This window comes from Clytia hemisphaerica, unplaced genomic scaffold (genome assembly GCF_902728285.1).
Source record: "Clytia hemisphaerica strain Z4C2 unplaced genomic scaffold, Clytia hemisphaerica genome assembly, whole genome shotgun sequence".
NCBI classification, from domain to species: domain Eukaryota; kingdom Metazoa; phylum Cnidaria; class Hydrozoa; order Leptothecata; family Clytiidae; genus Clytia; species Clytia hemisphaerica.
Window position 1 is genome coordinate 1,608,488 of NW_027103289.1, and position 27,689 is coordinate 1,636,176.

At 35.4% G+C, this 27,689-nt stretch overlaps 2 protein-coding genes and 1 non-coding gene across 4 annotated transcripts in view; 1 reads left to right on the forward strand and 2 right to left on the reverse strand.

The window, feature by feature from the left end:
• Window positions 1-27,689, forward strand: part of LOC136809923 (uncharacterized) — a 58,368-nt gene that overhangs the window by 25,834 nt on the left and 4,845 nt on the right. For both annotated transcript variants that reach the window (XM_067066501.1, XM_067066495.1), the window contains exons 29-39: window positions 2,251-2,523; window positions 3,311-3,335; window positions 4,162-4,274; window positions 5,695-5,763; window positions 11,563-11,673; window positions 22,561-22,668; window positions 23,481-23,609; window positions 24,028-24,159; window positions 25,115-25,175; window positions 25,551-25,638; window positions 25,888-25,957. In XM_067066501.1, coding sequence (XP_066922602.1) covers window positions 2,251-2,523; window positions 3,311-3,335; window positions 4,162-4,274; window positions 5,695-5,763; window positions 11,563-11,673; window positions 22,561-22,668; window positions 23,481-23,609; window positions 24,028-24,159; window positions 25,115-25,175; window positions 25,551-25,638; window positions 25,888-25,957 — 1,179 coding nt within the window. The remainder of the gene's footprint in view (window positions 1-2,250; window positions 2,524-3,310; window positions 3,336-4,161; window positions 4,275-5,694; window positions 5,764-11,562; window positions 11,674-22,560; window positions 22,669-23,480; window positions 23,610-24,027; window positions 24,160-25,114; window positions 25,176-25,550; window positions 25,639-25,887; window positions 25,958-27,689) is intronic.
• Window positions 9,446-9,527, reverse strand: Trnas-gcu (transfer RNA serine (anticodon GCU)). The gene has a single exon. It is a non-coding gene; the product is annotated as a tRNA-Ser (tRNA).
• LOC136809898 (uncharacterized) lies at window positions 13,460-18,914 on the reverse strand. Its single transcript, XM_067066463.1, has 4 exons — window positions 18,844-18,914; window positions 15,876-16,242; window positions 15,071-15,376; window positions 13,460-14,819 (listed from the first exon to the last, which is right to left on the reverse strand). The coding sequence occupies exons 2-4, from the start codon at window positions 16,153-16,155 to the stop codon at window positions 14,623-14,625; spliced, it is 783 nt and encodes a 260-aa protein (XP_066922564.1). The 5' UTR covers window positions 16,156-16,242; window positions 18,844-18,914; the 3' UTR covers window positions 13,460-14,622.

Below are 27,689 nucleotides of genomic sequence, written 5' to 3' on the forward strand. Positions count from 1 at the left end.
AATGATTGCCGAATTGCTGTCCCATGTTTTGTCAGACTGTCCCAAGTTAGAGTCCTTGACGGTACAAATCCACTTTGTAGTCATTGCATTTTCAGGCAAAGTTATGATGCCTATAGCACTGTCTGAAATTATTTTTTTATTTGGATTATTAGTTATCAGTGCTCAATTCTGTTCGGTGGAAAGCTTCCAACTTCCCAACAGAAAAAGTACTGTCACAAAGGATTATAATAAAAAAATTTTGAGATGTTTTTACTTTATCATTTAAATATATAAAATTTGTACAAAGTTTGCTTCAGCCAAATATTTTTATGCTTGAAAATAGTTTATAAATTCTATTATGTTGAATAATTTTGTGGTGGTAAAGATAAGAAAAACATAACATGAAGTCAAGTCAAAATACTCTCAAACACTCAAACATGTTTATGTATAATTTACGATGTTTTCATTATCGCAAAGTAACTCTTTACGAAGATAGAACCTCTGTTAAAATTTTGTTTTATTATTGCTTTCATTGTTGGATGGATGGATTTCCCATGTTTGTATTTATATTACAACCCACGAAAACCGAAAACGTTTTTCTATATTTTCACTGACAGATTTTTTTATCATAGATTTTGTTACGTCTTTTTAATTAGTATTCTGCTTAATGCAACAAACATAGCAGTGTAAAAACTGAAAGCTAGTAATTTATTCGCTTTTTGTATTTGTTTTTTAATTTGATACCCCTGTTGGGGTAGGGTAGGGACTACTAGTAGTAAAAGTATTGCCACGTTAAACACATTTTCAAATCTTTCTGGATATATTTCAGGATTGACATGAAATTGAAATCACTAGCTAAAGAACTCTTGAAGTCGCCCAGAATATATACAGATATTTATTATATCTTTATCTCAAGCTTTTGTTAATATTTCATTGATTTTAAATAATATGAGATAAACAATTTCAGATATTTATCTTTAAAATATCTATTTTATCTTTAAGTTTTTATTTGCATACAAAAGATATAAATAGTGTATAAAATATTTTAATATATGTAAAATAGTTCCAAGGAAAAAAGCAATTATCCCCAAAAGATAAAGGTCAAATCCGTTTTTTCATGTGCTTCCGATGAGAAACTTAACGTAATTTTGACCATGTTGAGGGGGTGGGATTTGGCTTTGGAAAAAGGAACATGTACAGGTCTGGGAACAGTACATTTTTGGGGTGGGAAATGCCTTTTTTCGGGGCTGGGATTTGGCTGGGGAAAATGGAACGCGTACAGGTCTGGGAACAGGGCATTTTCGGGGTAGGAAATGCCTTTTTTCGGGGATGGGATTTGCCTTTGGAAAAAGGAACATGTACAGGTCTGGGAACAGTACATTTTTGGGGTGGGAAATGCCTTTTTTCGGGGCTGGGGAAAATGGAACGTGTACAGGTCTGGGAACAGGGCATTTTCGGGGTGGGAAATGCCCATTTTCGGGGGTGGGATTTGGCTTTGGAATATGAAGCATTTTCCACCCCGGATTTTTTTAATTTCGGGGCCGAAAATGACCAGCTCCACAACCCGTGATTTTTGTCTACTAAAAACACCGACCTGAAAACTAGCAATTTTCGACCCCGAAAGTTTGAAAATCTAGCCCTTGGGAACAGGCCAAATTCAGCCCCGAAATGTTGAAAACACAGGCCTGGAAACAGGCCATTTTCGGCCCCGAAATTTTAATATCCTTGACCTGGGAACAGGGCAATTTCGACTCCAAATTAAAAAAATTCGGGGTGCGAAATGCCTTTGGCATGTTTCATGTTCCAAACCCAAATCCCACCCCCGAAAACAGGCATTTCCCACCCCGAAAATGCCCTGTTCCCAGGCCTGGGTTTTTAACATTTTTTCCTGTGGTTGTATATTGATTTTAGGTGTTCCACACTTGGAAGCTGCTAAATTTATTTTTTCCTGCACAAGGACCATAAAGGAGTGGCAAAGAAAACTTCTTGTGTGATTTTTAAGAAAACTATATATTGTTTTGTTTTAACACATTTTCCTTCCATCCTTTCCTTCTTATAAATAAAACTTAAAAAAGCAAATTTTATTGCAACTTTCTGACTCATTTAACATGAAACATGTCATTGAAATGGTTTACAGAAACTGTAATTATTTGGGCCTCCTGCTTTTTGTTTCCTTGGTTATCACTAACCGACGTCAGTTTCCCAGAAAAACATTGCAACGGGCGCATCATAGCCTTGGCTATTAGCTAGTTTTATTACATGTATTTACAGCTTGGAGTTGGAGACAAAAGAAAACGAAGTCGCCCCGTACTACTATCGGACATTAGTAGCAAATACATCAATTCTGTCGTCTGTGGACACTATCATACCCTGGCAATCACAATTGATCACAAACTGTACGCCTGGGGTTGGGGTATACACGGCCAACTTGGTTTGACTTCGAATGAAAATCAAGTCAACCCTCAACTGGTCTCGTTCTTCAAGGACGAGCGGATTGTTCAAGCGGCCGCTGGTTACGCCCATTCGGCTGTCCTCACAAGTCGGGTAAGTAGTTAATTCCACAAATTATTTTTAAATTTAATCAGTTAAAGATCGCTTTATCTTTTTTATTCGATTTGGTGCGATTTTCCTTCAAAAATACAAAGAATTTATTCTCTTTCAAAACTCGTTTCAGTTCTCGGTATCCTTTAAAAATGCAAGAACTCATGGTCATACAAAAAACTCATGGTCATACATAAAACTCAGTTTTTACGCAGCAAGAATTTAGATTTTCCTTCAAAAATACAAAGAATTAATTCAAAACATACACGAGAAATTCAGTTAACATATAATAATACTTAAAAAACCAGAAAATTGTGTTCTTTCATTCCAGATCACAAGAAAGTAGATTCTTCTTTCTAAATAGTGGGTTTTTCCTTCAATACTTACAAAACAAAGTCAGTTGCATTTAAATGGTACAAAAAACTCACTTTCACTCAAGAAACCCTTTGTGTGTAGATTTTCCTTCAAAAATACCGAGATTCGGTTTCCTACAAAGACTTTCACAATAAATTCATTTCTCATAGAAAAACTTGCGATGTTCCACTCAAGAAAAAATGGAAGTTAAAATTTTCCTTCAAAAATACAAAGAATTGATTTTTTATCAATGCTTGTGATAAATTTATTAAAGAATACAAGAATTTAGATTTTCCTTTTAAAATACCGACAATAAATTTAATGGGAAGCATATGAGACATCGAGTATGTTTTCAAGAAATTCCTTCTTCTTTTTCCTTAAAAAATACAAGTAATCTCACCCACTAAACAGTACTCTCATTTTCTCCTTCTTATAGGGGATGGTGTATACTTTCGGTGCAGGTATGCTTTTTTGTCTCGTTTCTGATCATAGATTGAGTAGGTCGACTTTGAAGAAATGAAAATTATAGGAATCAACAAGATAGCACGTAGCCTTTCTTTTTAGAAAAGTGCTCAGTTGTTTTTGGAGGTATAAAATATATTGCCGATTAGTCCTTTTTCGTAGCAATATTTTCATCAAAACATAAAATTCGTTCTTCTCCTTGACTATACAAGCCTTTATAAAAAAATCCTTTAAACTCTTTAACGCTCTTTAATTTTTACAATAAGATAAGCATGTGATTGGTTGGAATAACATTAGGTGTGAAGACAGTTACCGAAGCTGTAATGGTTAACCATTTTATTGTGCGCATAGCTCTAGTGTTTCTCTGAAACACCTCTTGTTATTTAATATCATTAGCTTGGTGCTAGTGTTGGATGTCTTTGAAATTTTCCAGTTAATGATGAAAATAGCCGAAAAAATAAGAATAATGCTAAGAATATAATGGAATTTTGCTACTCAAGCTAAGAATGTCATTTTCAATTATAAACTGTCAATGACCCCCAAGTAAGGATCACTCCTTTCACAAAAATTTTAGGCTGTAGACGTATGTACTAAATGTTAAATCTAGTCTGAATTAGGATTCTAACCTAAGAATGCTGTAAGAATATTTTAGGATGAATCTCCCAAAAAAGTTAAGAATATCCATTATGAAATGAATTTGCACCATTCTTATAAAAAAAGCGTGTAATTTACGTTTCCCTGAAAATTAAACTCTTTCGTTATCGAAAAGGAGAATACAAACCACCGAAAAGCTCAAAATTATCCAACATTTTTATCATTTTAAAGGTTTATATGGCCAACTTGGTATTGGCACCAACAAGAAAGAAACTTTACCTCAATTAGTCGACACTTTACTCGATGATTCAATCTACCTCATTGCATGTGGCTGCTTCGAGACGGTATGTCTATACCATAGATTTATAAAGGCCGAAGGGCTAGATGGAGTGATTTAAGCTCTTGTAATGTCACGTGACTTAGGTAGGATTTCCTACCTAACCCCCGGGGGCACTCATATAATCTGGCCTACGTCATGTGCCGCGCTTAAGGGTGAGGTTTTTCAACACCCCAAAATGCACTGTAAGGGTGTGTTTCTGTGATATTGCACTGCAACTGTCGAATTTTAAAACAAATTCAAAATAATTATTAAAAAGAAAGGTTTTTACTTCTCGTTTGTTTGAAAAAGTTTCTATTGTGTGATAATTACAGCTGACAAGAATAATTTTCTCAGTTTTTCTTTGAAACAGAAAATTTCCAAAGCTTCTTCTTTTACGCAGATTTACAGCTGAGAAATATAGTGCACTATAAGGATTGGGTGAATCAAGAGAAAATGCACTGAAAGGGTACTTTTTTAGCCATATTGAACTGCACTGTAAAGGTACGATTTTGAAAAGCAGATTTTGCGCGGCACATACCGTCGTTTCGAAATCGAGTGCCCCCCCTGGGACCTAACGTCGGCACACTTTCCAGCAAAAGCACGCCATCTAGCCCTTCGGCCTTTATAAATCTATGGTCTATATACTCCTTTAATCCACTGTAATATTCTGTTCACCCGGAGGTGAATCCCTTTGTTCTCTCAGGTGACTCCGACTAACAGACGTCCCCGTTTATTCCTTATTTCGGTCCAATATTTTTAACCCTGGCATAGTCCTACTTCTTTATTAAATTTTGTGAAAATGTTTTTCATAGCACCCCCATGGTGTCAGCCCCCCCCCAGAAATCTGAAGGGCACATAGGCCAGGTTAGTAGAGGGGGGCTAATGCCTTGCAATTCTTTGGGGTTACCTATTCATTAAGGGTACCTAGCTCTCTTGATGGAGGCTCTGAGGGCTGGTTATACTTTCCAAATCGAATATTTCAAAATATTTCAAATTATTGAATTTTTTTACCCCAGCACCTAGTTTCCCATCCAATTTCTCTTTCGTTTCCCATCACGCCATCTTTGCTATATTTTTCTAATGTGGTTGTTTTGATTTACAGCCGCCATCTTTATAGCATAACAACAAATTTTTTTGGCTGAATGGGGGTACCTAACTCAAAGCAATTTCTCAAGGGGACCTAAATTGCTGGGGGCACCATGCTCAATGGGGGCACCTGAAAAGTGGGCTGAAACCATGACCCCTGTCACACCACAAGTGTTATACTTTAAGGTGCCTAATAAGTTATGTACGGACAAAAAGGATTAAACTTTCTCGTCGCAAACAGTGAACTTTTTCCTGAAAGTTTGTAAAGTTCGTACCTTTTCACTTCAATGTGCTTTAGTTAGGAGGCCTAGAGTAAAACTTACCCCTTAGGGCAAATTAAAACTGTTTTTCTCGTTTAGCTAGCAGTATCGGAAGAGCAAACTATCTTTTGTTGGGGAAGAAATTATCACCAATATCACATCTGTGGTGTAAGTAGACCCATATTTATTGCACAATTTTATGAAGGGGGCGGGTACTGTACGATATTTCGGTATTGTAGAAATCGACCTCAAGAATTTCGGTAATGAGGAATAATTCTGAATTTTGACCCCCGGACAAGCATCAGTTGACCCCGCGGACATTCAAGATAACCCTCAAACCGAGCAAAATTACCCCCAAACAGAGCAAGCTCACCCCCCCCCCAACATAAAGGGGGGGGGCGTACGGGGTTTGCGATTTCCGAAATACCGAATAATTTTGCTAAAATTTCCAAAGTTCCGTAAAAAAATATTTGCCATTCCGATACCGATTTTTTGGGTATTTTCCTCGTTTTGACTAATTTTTACCCTTAGTGAGACTGGAATTTGATTTTCTGATTTTTCCGACCCTTAGCGGGACTTTGGAAATCCAAAAAAGGTACCCTTATGGGCGGCACATACCATACCCTCCATTTGCCTAAGTACCCCCCGGGCTAATTTTTCATCAAATTTGATTTTTCATGCATGAATTCCGAATAAGGGGGATAAAAACTTTATAATACCGACATTCCGAAGCAGAAATTCATGGATTTATCATGCTGGACCGGACCAGAAGCTTACAGCCGTTTTTCGAGGGTGGGCACAGGAAAGTTTGATCACAAGACCTTTCTAGAGGAACTTAATAATGTTTTGAATACTGAGATCAAGAACGCATCTAATTTTATTCGAATGTCTTTGACCAATATGAAGACATCAGAATTGAAGAAGCTAGCCGACAAAATTAATGACATACTTTTATCTAGTCCTCTAAATTTTCCATTTTCTCAGTGGTACTCTATCGCCATAGACATTATAGATTGCCGTGTTTATTCACCTCCTCCACCCAAAAAGAAACGTCCCCCGCTTAAAAATGTTTTACATGTAGATTTTTGCAACAAGGGAATAGAATTAGTCAACTTGCCATCCATCTTACATGAAAGATCTGTTTTAGAGACAATCCCTTCTATCATCAACACCTTTTCTCCACCAACCATTGTTTATTCCTTAGAGACAGCTATTGGATCAAAAATCTTCAATTTCAATCAATTTGTGTCAAACTTAGACGTTGAAACTTTTCTTGCTGATCCTTCCTCTCTCTCATGTGACTGTGGTAACTCTGAATTCAAAGATGAGCATCATGGTCATATCATTTCTGGTGATTTGAGAATAGTTAGGGACAATAAGCTTAGAAAACTTTTTACGAAAGGTCCAAAATACAGGGAGAAGAAGTTTATAAACTGGAATGTTGTAGAAGAAAAACTGTTGACAGAAATTAGGAATTGCGCAAAGGATTGGTGTAACAAACACAAGAAAAATATTGTGTATCTTAAAGGATGGATTGCTCTAGTTTCTGAGAAAGTGAAGAAGAAAATTGAAAGTTTGAAAAGCAACAATAAAGCTAAACCTTGCATTTCTGTTTTAAATTCACATGGTGGTCGCGAAGCTCTTCTTCAACTTCAGAAACGGTTTGTCATCTGCCCTATTGATAAAGCTGCAAGTAATATAGCCTTTGTTTGTAAGAGATTTTATGCTCAAGTTTTGGTTAAAGAACTCGGATTAGATGGGATTGAGGGTTGTGCCACTTATGAGAAAATCTTTGAGCCAGTTACGGACATTATAGAGAGGGATATTAAAACTTTGAATGAAAATTTCTGCATTAAAGTACCAGAGGAAAATAAAAAATTACCACACATCTATTGGATGCCTAAATTACATAAAAATCCAATAAAGTTTAGGTTTATTATAGCTGCCCCTTGCTGTTCCATCAAGCCGCTTTCTAAAGCAATTACAAAAATTCTGAAATTATTCTTTCGTCAGATAGAAAACTATAATGCTAAATCTTTTTTCTATTCAAGTGTCAAAACATTTTGGGTTATTCAAAACAATGCCGATGTTATCAAATGCATTAACAAATTGAACAAGCGAGGTTCTTTTAGATCTATGGCCACGTTTGATTTTTCAACCCTTTATACCAAAATTCCACACGAAAGTTTACTTGATGTGTTGAACACTCTTTCTGATTTTTGTTTTCAAGGAGGTGCTAATGATGTGATTTCTGTTTCTGGTACTAGTGCAAGATGGGTGACAAAGAAAAGTAATGCCGGTGTAAAATTTTCAAAAGATCTTTTCAAGGAGGCCCTCTCATATCTTATGGGGAATTGTTATTTTACTTTTGGGGTTAATATTTTTCGTCAGATCATTGGGATACCGATGGGGTCGGACCCAGCCCCATTTATGGCTAATCTTTTCCTTTATCATTTTGAGTCGAAGTGGATCAAGAGCTTGAAAAAAGAAAATCTTCAAAAAGCCAGACGATTTAGCAACACATTTCGTTTTATAGATGATCTTCTTACCATCAACGATAACAATCTCTTCTTGGAAAATTTTGAGTCAATTTATCCTCCAGAATTAAAATTAAATCTTGAAAGTTCTGGTGATCGAATTACTTTTTTAGACATTGAATTGAGAAACATCAACGGTCGTCTAGATGTTAGACTTTTTGATAAAAGGGACAGTTTTTCCTTTGAGATTGTACGTCTTCCTTTTTGCACTAGTAATTTGCCTTCAACCATGTTTTACTCTTGTTTTGGTGCTGAAATCATCCGGATAGCACGGGTTAGTTCATCTTTGGAAAATTTTAGCTTGGCGGGTAGAGTTTTAATGGACCGTGCTTTGAAACAAGGCGGAAAAGTCTTTCGTTTACAAAAGACATTGAAAAAAATATATGGACGCCAGCAGGTATTCCATTCCCTTGCTAGCAATATAACATTATTCTTAGAAAGTCTTCTCTAGTTTTATTTAATTATTATCATCATCTAAAACATTTATCGGATTTGTCGTTTTATTTTAACATTTTTAGTTTGAAAATTGTGAATGTCTCGTTTGAACTTATTAGAAAGTCTAGTGGTTGGTAGCGCTCCACTTGTTTGCAGGATATGTGAATTAGCAACTCTCATTAGTAAAAAATTTGGTTAAAGAAGTTCACGCGTATTGATATAAATTTGTGTGTTTTTTGTTTGTAGTCCTCATTTCCTTCTTCTTTTTCTTCCGTACGGCCACTCGGATACGGCACGCCGAACCGGGCTCTGGGCCAACTTTTCAAACTTTTCGATTATGCGTCTTTCTTTCTAAATCTTTTCTTTTCTAGATTGTGATTGCAACACTTTCTAACCTTTCGTTAGATGACGGGTGACTCTACAGTAGCAGGGCAAGCTTACTCATGGCCACACCTGATGCCAGACTTTGGTCTTCATCTATCCGCTTTCCATTTATTTCTCAACTTTCTTTAAATTCACTTACCGGTTTTCTCTCCGCTAAATTTGTAGATTTATATTGATTGTTTGTCTATTGTAAGATTATTTATTTGTGGGTTGTTACTTTTTGGTTCTTTGTTTTTATTTTGTTATTGTTGTTGGTTTTAGGTTTGTCGCTGTTTTGTTTTGTTGGTTCAACTTTGTCCTTGTTGCGTTAAGTTGGTGAAAATGATTTCTCGCTCAGTTTGAATATTTTTGATTTAGTTTGACACGCGTTTTCTGAATTTTAATTAGCTTTTTCAGATAAAAACTGATAAAATCATGCTTTTGGTAATTGTGAAAATGTTTCGTGATGAAAGTCTTTCCTTTTGAAAGAAAGTATGAAAATGGGAAAAACTCTCCGACGAGGATGGGATTCGAACCCACGCGGGCAGAGCCCAATGGATTAGCAGTCCATCGCCTTAACCACTCGGCCACCTCGTCGTGAATACATGTTAAGCAAAGATTTATTCGATCACTTGCTAAGCCACGAAATAGGGAGAGAAAAAGTCAATGAATTAACGAAATTTGATATCATTTCTGTTACCATGGTGGCAATAATTGAGATTGATAAACATTTACTTCGATTAAAGCCTTTTTTATAAGAAATGTACTTTTTTTGTATAGTTCTAAACGACTTTTATTTATGTAATACACGTTTTTTTATAAATAAGAACATATAAACTTTTTGAAGCCTTGCGATGTTCTCAACTTTTTGAGTTTTAAGCCTAAAAACATGCTCTTATTTTCCGCTATAGTTAAACATTTTTAGGCTTATAAAACTCAAAAAGTTAAGAACATCCCAAGGCTTCAAAAATTTTGGATGTTCTAAAAAAACGTGTATTTCTCGTGTCGTTTTTGGTCGGATTATCCTCTTTTTGGATTCTCGTTATTTAAAGGTTTTATTTTTACATAAGTGTTCCCGTTTCATATCAGACACAAGGTTCGTATCAGGACAGTGTCTGGCTATTGTTATATTGTGCTGATACAAGCAAAAAAAAATTCAATCTTGCTCCACATCCGTGTCAATTCAATATGAACAAGCTATATGCTGAATGGACCTACCTGATGATGAAAGTTATATAGCAATGCGAAAAGAAAAATGAAAAAAATCAGTCAGAAAATATAGCGCTTAGCGAAAATACACAACACAATAAATTCATCATTGATTGTTGATGGGGGGGAGAGGGAAGGGTTGTAGGGAAGAAATAAATAGGAAGTTCTGGTCGCAAAATTTAGTTTTATTGACAATTGAATCATGCTTGATGGTGAGCATTGTTATCAAAAATGTTTTTGTTTGAAAAGTATAGAAATATAAGGAAAAAACCCAATGAAAATCTGCAAAAATAAAGAAATTCAAGAAATACTGTCTTTCCGGCGAAAAAAAGGTTGTTCCGGCGACTTTTAAAATATTTCCGGCTTCAAAAATCTATTTTATTGAAAATTGAAACATGCTTGATGTTGGGCATTGCTATTAATAATGTTTTTGAATGAAAAAACAACCAAATTTAAGGAAAAAGTCCAATGAAAATCTAGAAAAACGGCGATTTCCGGCATATTTCAGGCATTTTCCACCGGAAAAAAATTCTTCTCAAAAATCGGACTCGGCCATGTTAAGGGCATTGTTAATACGCATCTTTGAGCAAAAAATCAGAAAAAACTAATGATGAAATCTCGAGAAAATGCCGAAAAACCAGTTTTTCCGGCATATTTCCGGCATTTTCGGCCAGAAAAAGATGTTTTTCGAAAATCGGGCTCCGTCTTAATTTAGGTATCGACATTTTGCATCAGTGTGCAAAATTTCATGAAAAAATATAAAGTACAGCTCAAGAAATTCAAGAAATACCGTTTTTCCGGCGAAAATCAGCTGTTCCGGCGATTTTTAGAAAGTTCCGGCTTCAAAAATCTATTTTATTGAAAATTGAAACATGCTTGATGGTGGGCATTGCTATTAATAATGTTTTTGAATGGAAAAAATAACCAATTATATGGAAAAAGTCCAATGAAAATCCAGAAAAACGGCGATTTCCGGCATATTTCCGGCATTTCCGGCCGGAAAAAATTTTTTCTCAAAAATCGGACTCGGCCATATTTTGGGCATTGCTAACACGCATCTTTGTGCAAAAAATCAGAAAAAACTAATGATGAAATCTTGAGAAAATGCCAAAAAACCGGGTTTTCCGGCATATTTCCGGCATTTTCGGCCGGAAATGATTTTTTTTCGAAAATCGGGCTCCGTCACATTTTGGCCATTGCCATTTTGCATCTTTGTGCAAAAAATCAGAAAAAACTAATGAGCCAATCTCGAGAAAAGCTGGTAACAGACGAACGAACGAACGAACGAACGAACAGACAGAGGTTAATTCATAGGACCTCCACCGGGGCACCCGGAGGTAGGTCCAAAAAGCTTGTAAATAAAATTGATGAGTAAGCAAACGATATCACTCTTATTTAAAAAAACAAACTTTTTTTCTTATAGAAAGCAAGTAACGCGAGATATGGACGCCAGATGGCAAGTAATACAACTGACATATCACATCGCTATTATCCTGAAGATTTACCTTTCAAGCTACAACAACCCATCACTCAGGTTAGTGCGCTTTTTTTGACCTACCTGGAGGTCCTATTTTGTCCTATTCCGGGGAGGAGGGGGTACTTGGGCAAAAAGAGGTACGTGAATGTGCCGCTGGTCAAGGCACCTTTTATCACGTCTATGAATCCCAGGGTCGCAAAAACACCAAAATATAAAAATCAGTCCCACGTACAGTCTATTTTTCCAACTTCAGCGGCACACCCCGTTGGCTGGCAAGGGTAATCCCCCTCCCCCGGGGGCCCTATAAATTCTTTTTCTGTTCGTTCATTCGTTCGTTCGTCTGTTACCAGCTTTTGGTATTTAGGTGTAAAATAATAATTCCTAAAATGTGACGTAGCTGATCTTTGAAATCATATTGATTTTATCATTAGTTTTTTCAGATTTTTAGCAAACCAGCGAAAAATGCAAAATGCAAACTAGCGATGCCTAAATCATGATATAGCTCAATTTTTCAAGAATTTATTTTCCCGGTGATTTTGTCGATGGATCTATCTTTAGTTCTATTTTCTTTCTCCTATTTCTCTCAGACTTTTTTGACAATTTTTATCAGGTAGGTCCGATCAACATCCAGCTCGTTTAGATTAGAGTTGCCGTTTTTTCAAAAACCAAAGCTCGTCTGTCTCAACCGGATTTTTGTCTTAGTGTTTGAATGGATTTTTTTCGCATGAGATTTTATTCAAATTCAACAAAGTTTGAATAATGTGGACCAAAAATTGTTGTGGGATGTCTATTTTCTGTCTTTGACACAGAATCTACTTCGATCGCCGAGCCTTCATTGGATTTACCAGTAACTGTGTATTTTATACCTTAAAGTCTGTTTTAGAAAATGTTTTTCAATTTATTCGGGACTGACTTTCCAAGGGACCTTGATGAATACCTTTCAATTGAAATGGTTCGGATTGGAAGGAAACTTTACGTTTAGGTTGAATGAATTTGACAAGGTCTAGGTGAATGCTAGGATCTTGTAGGATCTTTCAAATGATTTTGTACTAAACTGTTTTTAGGGTGTTGACAAAATGGCCTGTTTTAGAAGTCATTTTTTAGAATTTCTATTATGTTTCGAAAGCTTTTCAAGACGGTAACTTCACCAATTTAAACAATTACCTTTTAATATGAGCTTAAGTATTATTAATATTATTCTTTTCGTTAGAAAATTCGTCAGTAAAAAATGACGAAAAAATCACGTGATGTCGAAATTATTACCGACGAATTTTTATAGCCGACGATTATTTATTTTAATTTTGGTCACCTTGGGCATTCTTTAGTTTAAATGATATATTTTAGCGCTAAACTTTGATTGGAATGCTATTACATGCAACAAAGAATTACGGCAAAAGCTAAAGGAAATGTAATAAATTCTGGTGAATAATTCGTCGTCGGCAAAAACTTTTCGTACGTAGAAAGTAACGAATTATTTCAGCAAGTGTCAGTTGATTTTTGCTTACGAATTTATTGACCGACAAATTTTCTACCGATAAGGTATATGATGATTACCCGGGATAATACTTTGGGCCGATGGAGAGAGAGTTTTGCTGAGTTTTGGCGAATTGATTTCGCCGGAAGAGTCGTTACAAACTAAAACATTCTGATTATGGAATTTCTTACACTGTTGATGAAAAAAATCTATACAAATTATACAAGAAAAAAAGAAAAAAAATTAAATTTAGGCGAATGATAAAAAATGTTTTGTTTCCGGAATGCGGGTGAAGGAAAAAAGTTATCATGCGGCCGGCCGGAAAATAATTTTTTTTTGCTATTTTTGATAATTTATGGCTCATTGAAATAGAGTTTAAGAATAACTTTTATGTATAAACACAGCATAAATTATGCCCTAAATTACAACAAGTACGAACTACTAACGAACGAAAGTTTGCGGCCGGGTCAGAAAAAAAAAAAATTTTCACCCGGCCGGTTTCCGGAAACAAGAAATTTTTTTTGTTTCGCCTTAGATAAGTATTTTTTTTTAAAGCTATAAAGCTTCTTATAGAACAAAGGATTATTTCATGTACATTATTTGGTATATAGTCCGGAGACATCCCGGTGTGCTAAAAAATGAGCAAATATAATTTTGATAATATATATTCATACACTTAGGTATAACATTGTTATATACATATTACGAATAAGGTCTAAGAGTTCCTTGCCAAAAACTTCAAACCTTTTTATAACAAACATTTTTAAGTATGAGACCTTTGTGACAATTACACGCATTGATTTATCGGCTAATTAAACTCCGGTTAAGGAAGAGTTTCTTAAAATCAGTGTTTTTCATATGTAATTGTGCGTAAACCCGATTAATCGCGATTTCCCGATCTTTCCGGTTTAAATTCCCGATTTGTTTGCCTTTGTGCTTGCACTTACTAGGATATACTCTTTTAAATTTTATGTTAGATATATTAAGAAAGGCTGACCACGATAAATATGTTTACGTAATGGTTCGCTATTCAAAAATGACAATTACCAGGGTTTATTTGTACTAACATGGCCCTGAAATTAGGCAAAAACGAGAAAAAAGAACAATCATATCCATACCCAACCCATATCCTTACGCATCGTAGAATATACTACCTATTTACACTATGAAACTCTTAAGTATTTGCCGAGCATAAAACAACAATTACGAAGTTTACTATAATTATTATCGTCATGAACATCATCACATTTAATCCTGTCGTCTTTGAAATGGATGTGATATTTCTCGTGCTGAAGGAGTCAACGAACACAAAACAACCAATTACCAAGTTTATTATAATTATTATCGTCATGAACATCATCACATTCAATCTTGTCGTCTTTGAAATGGATGTGTTATGTCTGGTACTGAAGGAGTTAACGAACATAAAACAACCAATTACCAAGTTCATTATAATTACTGTCATCATGAACATCATCACATTCAATCTTGTCGTCTTTGAAATGGATGTGTTATTTCTGGTACTGAAGGAGTTAACGAACATAAAACAACCAATTACCAAGGTTATTATAATTATTATCAACATGATGATCGTCACATTCAAATCTGTCGTCTTTGAAATGGATGTGATATTTCCCGACCACCAAAAAATCCATTGATGATGTATGGCGCGTCCAACCGATATAAATATCGTTGCAATCATGTTTTGAAGTCTTTGAGTTGTCATTGCCTAAAAAATCAAGAAAACATATATTGCATGTACTTGAAAAATATTGAAAAACTGAAGCCACTAGCTTGGAAACTTCTTGGCCCTTTAATTTCGAATCCTGGACTGGGTTTATTACAATTTGAACCGTAACAGCACCCTACACTTGAAAACAAAGAAAGCGCTAGATTTAATCGTCAGTTGAAATGCGGTGAAAATCCTAAATTATAAATCGTTTGTTTATTGGTAAACGTTGTCTGAAGATTCGAACATACCGAAAAACTGAGCACTGCCACAAACTCCTAGTGTGCGCTCTCTGTTGACCAGCCATTTGTAAACAACGTTGCCACTAAACTTAACATGTAGAGTTCGGCCATGGTACGGTTTGAAGCATTTGACTCTGACTTCGGTGTAACCACCATTTTTAAATAAGGTTCCAATATCTGAGTTGCTCAACATGAATTTTCCGTTTTGAATCTGATTGAGTTTTGAGATTTGATACCCTGTATTAATACTTGTTAACATTCCTGCCACTTGGTTTGCACTCGTTAATCTCACGTTCCCGACGGCTAGCCAACCACCTGAAAAATCAAAGGGGAACTCAACTATTTCCAATAATTCCACGCAATTTTGATAAAAAAATCTACTTGATACTGAAAATCTAAAATCTCAATAAGATGCTTGCTTTTTAAAGCAGATAGATGAACACATTGGAATATTTGAGCCTAGAAGTCGCTGGATTTACTTGATGAATCAATATTAGTGGTCGGGACATGAAAGTACTGCCTAAATTTGTAAACAAATTAAATCGTATGCTGCGCGATACAAAATCAAAACAAATGTCACATGTCAAAATATAAAATAAAAACAAATATGGCTGATTTTGATTGTTTCAATTGTTTTACAATTTTACAATCAGATTGTTTGTTTTGTTCTATTTAATGACACGTGGTTTACGCAATATTTACATTTTACTAATTTTATGTCCCTTTAAGAGCAAAAAAACTTTTTTTCATGACAAGGGGTGGCGCTGCTGGTCCTCTTTAAGTTGTTGTTTTTGAAATAATAAATAATTCTTACCTCCGTCCACATTCATATCACAAAATCGATTTGAGTTTTGTGCAAACATTTCGAAAAAAAAGAAACCAGATTGACAGCCAGGGCAAATTTCTTTGATTGCTTTGCAAGACCCATCAACAACTGCTCCTTTTTCGATCTTGCAGAAAAGGTTTACTTGTTCTCCGCTTGGCATTTCCATATTGTAGAAGTTGGTTTCGCATGTTGGGCAATTATTTCTGATATCATTACAACTTGGTTTTTCAACACCATCAGCAGTAAATTCACAAAACACTTTTTTCATAATGCAGTCTCTCTCTAGGGAATAAAAATCGGACGTGCAGGCTGGACAATTTTCCTTCACTTCTTTACAACTCGATAATGGAGTCTCCTAGAAATAAAATAAACTCATGATTACTTAACCTGATAAAGGTGCTTGAAAATTATACATCTGAGGAAAATAGTCCTCCCGCGAAAAATTCTACAACAAGAATCTTGTTGTGTGCCGGAAAAATAAAAACTGATACGGCGCCCTATTCATAAACACAATCGCGCAACTTTGTTGCCATTCCCAGTCCTTTTAGACGAACGCGGTCCTCACGATTTCGAGAAAGCATATTCGTCAGATTGTTTGTTTTCACACATCCCTTTAGAGCTTCAGCGTGGTGTACAGAAAACAATCACAATCTGATCTCAGGTTATGATTACTTTAATGGATATATTTTACAGCGGACTTTGAAAAACAAAAATAGTTTGGAGTCTTTTATAATGCTGTGTTAGGCAGGAACATAGGTGTTGTAACCATGTGTTGTAACCAGATCGTTACAAGGTAAGTGTAAAGGTAATTTTTCTTTTTTTTTGTTTCATGGGACAAAAAATGAAATGTTCTTAACATGTTCTTATTTTGACCTCTTTGTGAGTATTTTTGGCTATTTTACTATTAAAAAGGGTGTTTTTGAGACCACAAAGCCTTAAAATGTTCTTAACTTGCTCTTAGCATTTTGACCCTCGAAGGCTCATGGTCTTATATAGTTTTTCTTATAAAAAAACGTGTACCCTATTTAAACTCAAGTTAACGAGTTTCGTATTATCAGTATTTTTCATTTGACTTTTTTTTGTGATTGTGCGTGAATCCGATTGATTGCTTATGATATTTCCCAAACTTGACTTGCGTCTTAATTCACACTTACTAAGATATACTGCAGAAAATTTTATGTTAGACATATTGAGTAAGGCTGACCACGGACTCGTAGAACTGAAGCACGTTGATGAAGAAACAAGATGGCTGAGAAATTCTTCACTGTGAATTTTTGTGAGATTCAGCTTTATTGTTTCGAAACGTATGGAAATGAATCAGCTTGCTTTATTGTTTTTTGTTGTTGTTGTTGTTTTTTGCAGATTTACTGTAGTTTCAGGGAGTGATATTTCCTTACATATGCTTGTGAAAAGGCTGAATTGCTTTTGACCCGTTCTTACATCCCTATATTGATAAATTGGTACTCAAATGATAAAGAAAAGGGAAAAAAAGGTTTTCATTCACTATGTTGAAATGACCTTGGTCAAAGATTATTTAATCAATCCTTTCTTTTAAAAACTAAAAAAAAAACACCCGTGGCGTTTATTCGAAGTAAATCATTACAATATATTCACAAGTGGGTTTATCTAAAGAACCCTGCATTTATTAAAAATAGACAAAAAGAACGACAAATTTCATAAAAGACGACAATTTTCGCCGTCCACAACCCTGACCGAAAGTGACTGTACCATCCCTACGTATTCATTCCTCTCTAATTATCACATGAATTAACTACATATGGTTTTAAAGAACGAAAAATTACGCATGTGTGTTACAATGGAGGATTCTTTAGACGAACAGACTGCTCATAACAGCCAATCGTGGAAGCAAAGTGTTTGTCTTTCATCCGCCATTAAACACGATGCATTTTAAATAATTAAAGTTTTGGTCCACGTGAATAATTGGGGGAAAATAATCACACGGCTGTAATTATATTTGTTAGGTGCAACTATGCAAACCAGCCAATTAAATAGGAGCTGCAAGTTTATAAAAATATAGAATATAGAAAAAATATAGAAATTAATTTTAGAGAGCTTCTTACGAAAATTTTCTCTTTTGGTACCTTTTACGCTTTAAAGTTGCCGCGAGACGGGGTTAAGTGATTTGAAAAGTGGAAAAGATTAAGCTGACGCGAAAATTAGTGCACGTGAAATTAAGTTTCCTTGGGTACACGCTTCAAAGATTCCCGGGGGGGGGTACCTAGGCGAAATGAGGGTACGGATATGTACCACCCATAAGGGTTTCCTTTCTGGATCTTCAAAATCCCACTAAGGGTCGTCAAAATCACATAATTCAATTCCAGTCCCCCTAAGGGTTGTAAAAACAGCTCAAATTCCATATCGTGACCCTCTTCTATAAAATGTCCCAATAAGGGTCACAAAATTCACAAAAATTCGGGTTTTTTCTCCATTTAAGACCCTGTAAGGGTGCATTTTGGTCCCTATAAGGGCCCAACCGCCAAAAGTCGGGCAGCACATACCCGTCATCCTGCAAACCTAGCAAATCTGGGGGTAGGGGCAAAGATTGTGGATGTTCTCATAAAAAACGTGTTTTTCGTGACTAATTGTTGATTAAACTTCAAATTGTAAGATAACTACTTTCTTTAATCAGATGAGCTGGAGTTTTTACAAGCTGGGATGCGATTTTCTTTGTGTGTATTTTACGGAGAAGATGTCAGATAACTACTTTTAAAATGTTAACTAGCATCTAAGTAGCGCTAATAATGCGTACTTTAACAACCATTACCAGTATCGTATAATTTGGCAGAAAAAGACGTAAAATCATGAAGATATTGTCTCCCGATGCCAACCGCGAAATCAAGTCCCCGCGAAATCTTAAAATTTTGCGGATCAGCTCAAAGTGAAATTTAATCCCCGCGAAAATTTATCCTATTAAAGTAGTACACACTTGAGTTACCTCTATTTGATGATAAAGAAATCCGGTGTTATTTTCACTTGCATATATTTTTTGTTCTTCGTTTTTCAAACAAAAACTTTTTTTTCTATATAAAAACCCTTTTTCAATTGTCTTTTACATTTCAAAATACACTCGGTAGGTGAGTGCGCGAGAACATATTTTGAAGCATCCTCTGTATCGACACGTTTTGAAGCATCCTCTGCATCTACATGTGCTGTTTTCGGTTGTTTTGCTTCGCCCAAATACCATTGTGAATAAACCAAACAGAAATTCGACAAGATTATTAGAACCTTCATATTTAGTACTTCGGGTAGTTCTTTGTGTAATGGCCAAGTTGTCACGGCGTCAACGCTTGAAACCAGGGGTTCCAAGTTCGTTCGAATTCGAATGTTCTGTTCACAGTTCAGAGATAGCCGAGCCAGCTTGCCGTGGACGACGTGAAGACTATCGAAAGACTATCTAAAAATTTTAGAATACTGGGCTATCCACATTAAATATCGACTCTCCAAATATTCTTTACATCTGTTCATCATACACACTGAAAATTGAAGAGCTACAGTATCTATTATTTATTCTTTTTCTTTCTTTCTTTTTGACGAAATGCCGAAATGCCGAATGCCGAAAACATGTCAACATTTTTGATGTGAAGAGAAACGTAAAAATTTACAAATCAATGTTTTGTCACAAAATATGTTTTTGTTTATGATAATTGGTACAGTTTGAGATCAGATCAGTGGTTGCAAGAATCAAAAACACTGAAATATTAATCAGAAATTTTATTTGAATTTGATATGTTTGCCGATAACAACATTTTTTTTTAATTCAAGCAAAAGCTTTTCGGTCTTAAGACCGTTTTACTGTTGTTTGTGACAGGTTATCATGCATAATATTCTAAACTTAGGACGTATTCAGCCTAGTGTGAGACAGGGGTCCCAATAGGCCGATGCTTAGGGGCGCGAAAGGCAAGGAGCGTCCCTTCATTCCTTATCTGTTCCCAAGATCTGCCCAGATGTAGAAACTTTCATTCTACAGCTCTGAAGTCGGGAAAATATTTTCAACATCTGAAAGGTTTAGATTGCGGTATTTTGCAAGACCGTGTCAAAGGATTTTGCAGTGGGAGGCCTGGACCCCAGCCCTCATTTTAGGGCGATTGGAAGGTCTAACGGGAATATTTTAAGGTTTACGGGCAAGGGGAGTTTTACCTGTCTGGGGATGCGGCACATCAAGGGCCGACTATCATTCCTCTCTGATGGGAAATTAGCCTGCTCCTTTAGAACTTTAGCGTGGCCGCCAATTCGTCATCGAAATATCAGATGACTTCATTTCCTTTTCAGTGATCAAAGTTCTTCCTCCTCAGACGGATTTCCGTCTCACAGAAATGTTTGTCAAAGTTTTCCGTCTCAGTTAGAAATGGTTATTTAGCAAGAAATAGTGATTTTATTCTCTAGAATAATTCCATCAGAAAGAAATCTCGTATTAGAACTTTGATAGATGTATATTTTCACTGTACGATATCGATATGGATTTTAAGAACATTCTGAGTTGTTTTAATTAACAAATTTTAGTGCCTTTCTAGCCAATCTAGGGGGTAAAAAATCTGCAAATTTTCTGGCCCTCGGCCCCAACCATCGTGGCGCCTGTGGGTGTCATTATATACCAAAATATCTCTATCAAGAAATTTTCCGTCTCACAGAAAAAAACGGCTTTGACCACTGCTTTATAAATTAGCAGTTCCAAAAATGTGTATGTGTATGTGTTTACTTTGAGTTGAAATATGAATTAATTATGAAAAACATATTTGAAATATATTTTAATTATTCAACTGTGCTATTTAATGAAATCTAGTTCAAAATCAAACTTTCAAAAAACTTCAAAAAAAACCTCTGGCAAATAGGTCGCGATCTCTCCTGTCAGCAAATGCCGACACTGGCAAATAGGTTGACATCTCTCATGTCGGCATATGCCGACAGCGGCACTGAAAGGGTTAACTTTTTGGGTTTTACGCCTAACAATGTTCTTAAAATGTTCTTATTTTCTCCATTTTGTGACCTTTTTTACCCATTTCCCTAAATGATAAGGTATTTTTGAGTGCACAAAGCCTTAAAATGTTCTGAACTTGTTCTTAGCATTTTGGCCATCGAAGCCTCATGTTCTTATATAGTTTGTTCTTATAAAAAACCGTGTAGTCTGCACCAAACGTCTCTAAAACGTTAAATATTCTACAATTCTATAACGTTAGATGACATTCAAATAACGTTAGATGACGTTCAAATAACGTTAGATGACGTTCATATAACGTTAGATGACGTTCAAATAACGTTAGATGACGTTCAAATAACGTTAGATGACGTTCAAATAACGTTAGATGACGTTCAAATAACGTTAGATGACGTTCAAATAACGTTAGATGACGTTCAAATAACGTTAGATGACGCTCAAATAACGTTAGATGGACGTTATAACATAGTTGTGTTATAGCGCCCAAACGTTGCTGGAAAAATATATCGTTGGGGTTAAAGGTTTTGTTTTTAAATAAAAGTGATATCTTTTGCCTACTCATCAATTTAGATTCACAAGCTTTTCCACATTGGGCTTTTCCAGAAAAAAATTTTACCCCCACTGTTGAGAATATTGATTTTTCGAAGTATCGAACCCTCTGGATATCCTACTTTTTAAGTAAAGACATCCAGTGGATATCCACTCTTAAAAATATGCTCAACCCCCTGGATATCTTCTCTTATAAAGATGCTTACCCCTGGATATCGTATTTTTTACTTGAAAAGACACTTTACCCCCTGAATATTCGCTCCCTTGTAGATATTTAACCCCCTGGATATCCATATTTGAACAAAAATTGTTAACCCCTGGATATCCGATATCCTCAACAGGGGGCACGGACTATTTCTGGAAAAGCCCATTGAATTGACAAGGATGTGGAGCAAGATTGGCTAGAAAGAGGACAAGAAAAACGTTTTTTGCTTATATCAGTATAATATAACAATAGGCAGACACTGTCCTGATATGAAAGAAATATGTGTCTGTCTCATATGAAACGGGAACACTTGTAAAAACAAAACCTTTAACAATAAATATACTCGTTTTGCGTAGATTAGTCTCTTCTTCCCTTTTCCCCTCCCCTCCAAAATGTACCTTTTTCTCTGAGAGATGCATTATTTTTGTCAAAGTAAAATTTGTATGTCATGCATGTAAGTTAACCACTGATTCTAGACCTTTTAGGAATTTCAGTTTTTTGAAGCTAAAAGAATCATTTCAGCAAGCGTATAGGTTAGCTTATAGAATGAAGAAAGTTGCAAAATGATTAATTACAAACTGTTATTAAATTTTTGTAAAAAAAAAACCTTAAATGTGCAGCTGGCCAGGGTACCTTTTTGCACCTCCATTAGTCCAACGTAGGGTCGAAAAAAACACAAAAAACAGAAAAATCAGTACCTCTTAGGGTACCTTTTTGGAAATTTTGGGAAAACAGCAGAAAATTTAAAAAGTTTAATCCCATACAAAGTGACTTTTTTCGCAAATTTTTGCAAATGTTTTCAAAATTTCTACGGAAGTTTCATTTTTCAGCGGAACTTCCCCGTCGGTTGGAAACGGTAGTACCCCCCCCGTACCCCTTCTTTTCAAAAATTTTGGTAAAAATATTATCTCTATAAAATTTCAATTGAATTTTTTATATTTTATTTAGCTCCTTTTATTTTCCAGCTGATCTGTGGTAATTGGCATTACATGGCATTGACTTCGAATGGACTTGTCTACACTTGGGGATGCAATGATTGCGGACAACTCGGACATTACAATAAAATTGATCAGGTGGGTTTTCTTTAGCCTGTGCAAAACTCTTGTTCTTGGAATGACAGGTGGGCGTTCGGTAAGCTAGTGAAAAAGTTCTACTAACGGACAATTTAAGAAAAAACTCCATTTCTTGCCTATAGGTGTGTCTGAAGTCCCTTATTAGATCAGTCGTGCAATTATTAGTGTCATGCTTCAAGAAAAAATTGTTCTATCGCGCTATGCTTCTTGTCTATTTTCTTATACATGATTAAAAGCCACACAGTTCATATTTTAGAAAGGCAGGATAGTGTCCGGTGGCGTCCAAAAAAGGCACTTTTTGTAGTGTTTTTTTTTCACTAAGAAGGCTGTTTTTACTAAAACTTAGTTAATTTCAGGAGAGATAGCTTCTTATAACACGACGCTTAAAGGGCTTAAAAAATGGCCTAAGCTTGTTTTTAGAATGTAGAACAGTCGTTCTTTCGTACTCGTCAATCGGGGAATTAGTCGCAGCTGAGATAATAATGAAAATTGAGAATGAGATGTGACAAAGTGAGTATACTTTGGAAATGACTTTGCTAAATTTACGTAGCGAGCATAAGGAAAGCGTTGCCTGCAGTGTCAAAGGCGACTCTTTTAATAGCTAGCTTGTGTCTCGTTGGGTGGATCGACGTCTTTCAGAAAGGAAATTTCTTAGGGTTTTCACTCCTGTTTCCTCAACAGGGTGTAGCTTTATTAACCATTTCTGAAAGGGTTATTGCAGAAACAAAATTCAGCGTTAATTTAATTCTCCAAAAATGAAACGCGACAAAAAGATGACTTTTAATTGTTGATGTACTGTATTTGCCTTTCAGCCTGCACCAAGACTCGTGAAAGCGTTGTCAAGACGATGTGTATCTCATATTGCGGCTGGAAGTGAATTTTCACTTGTCATCGATGCTGACGAACAGGTTTTAGCCTGGGGATGCGCAGATGGTGGGCTGGTAAGGAATTTGCTGGCTATTTTCCATGTATTGCCTATTGCATTTCACGAGTTTTCTTGCATCCAAAAGTTTAGATTCGATTAGGCCTCGAGCAAGCATTTCCTTTCTTCAATGTTTCGTCCCTCCCTTATATTCTTACTAAGAGACTTCGATCCTAGCGATCGATCGTCTAATTTTCAGGCTTTTTAACGAGAGAAACTCTAGCGGAAAGTGATTTTCGCTGTTTTTGCAAATAAGCGAAAGTTAATTCCGTGAAAAAAAAATTCTTTGCTTTCAATCTTCGTTCATTTGTGAAATTTTCTTTGCGTGAAAGTTTCTTTCCCTAAAGTAGACATAAAAATCTACAGTACTACAACTAGACGAAACCCACTCTTCTAAATCACTTAAATAAAAGTCAAAAGTCAAAATCTTTTTTTAGATTGGCATTGAAAACGAAGGTACAGCATCATCAAATCCGGTTGCACGGCGTTCCGCTTATTCGGTACTGGCACCCACACTCGTGCCCGGACTTCCCATGCATTTCGATCAAGTCAGTATTGGATCTGGACATGTGAGTTCTACGCTATTCTTTTTTTGTATACCAATTGTTCCTTTTAATGCAACTATCATTTTGAATTCCAAAGGGAATCAAACGGAGATTTCTCAAGATACATCAAAAATCTATTTACTCCAACAGTTTCTAAGGTCAAGGTCACAAGAAATACCATAATTTATTATCAACATGAAAAATATGAGTTAATCTGATTGGCTTAAAACGGGAACATAAATGCTGCAATTCATGTTTTACATGTAAAATACGAGACCGTGTTCAACAAAAGCGGTCTGTTAAGCGAGAGATTATAATTGTACAATTTTATCCCGAATTCTTTTCTTAGAAATCTTTTCTTTTTCCTCTCAATACACGCAAAAGATATCGACAAAAGTATATCTGCAAATGTTTTGATATTTTTAATGACCGTTCGATTTTTTTCTCGAAATTTTTGATGTTGATTTCACCAAAATAGAAAAGAGAGAAACAAAAAAAAAAGAAAAAGACACAAATGGAGAGAGAAATGTTTGTTGATATTTTTCAAGTTGACGATTAACCAGATATCACATTTTTACTCGTTAAATATAGTATATATTTATGTCGTTCGAAGTTTTCTAACTTTTTGCACCTAAAGGCTTGGAAAATATAACGAAATAGCTGAAGTCGAGAAATATATCCCATATTGTACTCGGTACCGTTGGATAACTTACTTGTTTCTCTACCGATGTTCAATTTGATGTTAAAGTTGATTGCTCAAAAGCATGTTTATTCATTCTTTCACAACATTATTAAAAATGGTATTTTTATGAACACTAATTTTTAGTCTTTAACAAGCAATAATTTATTCAGGCAAGTCATCAGCTTGTTTTGAATTAACTTTATGCTATCGAATTCTCCGTCCAATAGATATATTAATTAACAAAAGCATCATTATCGTTTTTTGGAAGAATTAACCGTTTTTATTTAAATATTTCAGAGCATGAGCAGAGAATATGTCTTCGATCAGCATTATGACCTTCCTGATCTTTCAGCTATTGGTAAGTATGAGCAAGATCAGCTGACTCTCTCTCTCTCATTCGATTTCTCACATTTCTTTTTAAATTTCTTCTTTGAATTAAGGAAAGATGCGAAATATCAGGCTTTTTAGACTGCCAGCGCGGGGAAATATTTAAATTTCGAATTAGAGATCTTCTCGGTATTTTGGGTCTTTTTCTAGGAGTCCTAGAGCCTATAAAATCTGGAAGGGCCTTACCTGCGAAATTTTCTTTTATAATATTTTTGTAAAAAAACGAAATTGATCATGCGCTGACGTCTTAGACCACTCTTCCCTCGCCTCTTTCAATGTTAATGAGAGTTTTCAAAGCAGACTTCATTATATCACATTTCCAAAAAATGTATTTTCTTGATTTTAGGGCAAGATCAACCTCCGTATAGCGTAGAAGCAGTGCTTCTTTCTCTCTACAAATTGAGCGGACTGTACTCAAGAGATGAAATCACACAGTAAGATTTGATTATAGATCAAAATTTCGCTTCAAGAACTCTTATTCAGAATTCGAAAAGAATTGCTGCAATTACGAAATTTTCTTAATAGTTTAGATAATTTTGAACAAACTTGGATAATCTCTTCAACTATCAGACTGGTCATGTTCTTACGATGGTCTTATTTTTTTTCCAATTCAGCCTAAATAGCTCCAAAAAAACGTTTACTTTGAATGACGTCCGACCTTGAACTGTTTTGTTTAATTTTAGGTACGCACTTCAACTGAAGCATTGGTTCGTTCTCTCCTTTTGTTATGAATTGAACGAGCAATGGGACTTGGTAAGCTGTTGGGTTACTATATAATGTGAGGTTCAGTTCAAAGGCTACAATACAGGAACAAATTAAAGAACAGTCTCAGCAAGGAATCATCATAGACACTGGATAAACGCTTCACAAAACGGTTGGGAGTGAGCATTAGCTTAGTCCTCAAAGGAGAATTGACATGGCGGCTCCAAAGCTCAAAGATCTTTAAAAAATTATAATCTCATTTCAATAAAGTCCTCTAGCTCTTTCTTTTGCACTTTTTCATGCTAAAAGTTCTAAAATAAGGCTAAAACTAAGTAGGATACTTATAAATGAAATTCTTATGGTGACACGAAATTGGAAAATCTTTCTAACACTCATTCTAGAGGAACTTAAATTGATATAGGCTTCACTGTGGTGTTATAATCTTATGGTGGCTCGTGGTAAAAAGGGGGTTTTTTGGAGCTCGAAAATTTCTGGTGTCAACATTCGATTTCTTATTCATAACATGTCTTTTGCACAACTTGAAATGTCATAACGACATAATATAACTGGCAACTAAATAAGGACATGTTTTTTTTTGACTGTACCAAAATCAGGTTTTCGAAAATCGTGAAAATCACTTTATTTTAATTATTTCCTCATTCGCATGATAAATCTTCCCAAAATTTTGATATGTATTGAGATTTGGGAAGGGCTTTAAAATGAGCTATTTGAAATTTCAAAATTCGGAGTATTTCAGGATTAATCAATCATGGAGTGTTTTGGATCATATCTCACTCCATGACTCATTATTCGGTCCTGAGGAGGTTTCTATGCATGCCTGAGGTAGCCTAAAATCATAAAATAGCCTGAGGAGTAATTTTTTTAAAGGCCGGAGTGAGTTATGATCAAAACAATCATCACGACTTTTTTAATCATTTTTCACTCATTTTAACAATTCCTGTTTTCTTTAGTTTGTTCCTTTCTTATCAACTAACCAAAAATCTCAAATCACCTCCCCGATAGATAGACTTGTCAGGAAAATATATACAATTAGAATTAGCACCTAGATTTCAAAAATGATCAATTTGATCCCATTTTCCTCCGGTTTTTTCTAAAAAAAAGAGGTTGGTGTGAAAATTCAACCCTTTAGCTACACCCTGATATAAGTTTCGTATATAAATTGGACTCGACAAAGGCCAAATATAGAGCCGACTTTATAAATCCGAAATGGACTATGATTTTTTTCATCCTGAAATACTCCGGATTCAACAAGCAATATCTTAAGTTCCATAAAAGCTATTAAGATCGGACAAAAAGTATCGGACAGAGCTACTAATCTATTTTTTTATTTTTGAATAACGATAAGAAAGGGTTCAGCTGTCTCTGTTAGTGCCGATTTGAACCGGGTTGGTTGAAAATCGGCATTTTGGTACAGTCAAAAAAAAACATGTCCATAAAGGAGTCCGACTCTCAGAAGAAAAATTTTAGTCTCTTTTGGGAATTTGATGATTGATTTTCGATGAAAAATGTAGTGAAAAGCTACGAAAAATCATTTACTAGTGGACGGTGGGGGGGTAATAATGTTATTATTGTGGACTAAAACAAGACCAGAACATTAGGAATCGTTACTTCCATACCTTTACTGAGCTCTAAAAATTGGGCTATTCCATAAAAAAATTTGTAGACCCTATGTTGAGGAGATATTTTTTAGGAAAGGTGACCCCTCTGCATTTTTTTTCAATTTTTAGGACCCGCTTGGATTTTTTTCTCATTATTTGGACCA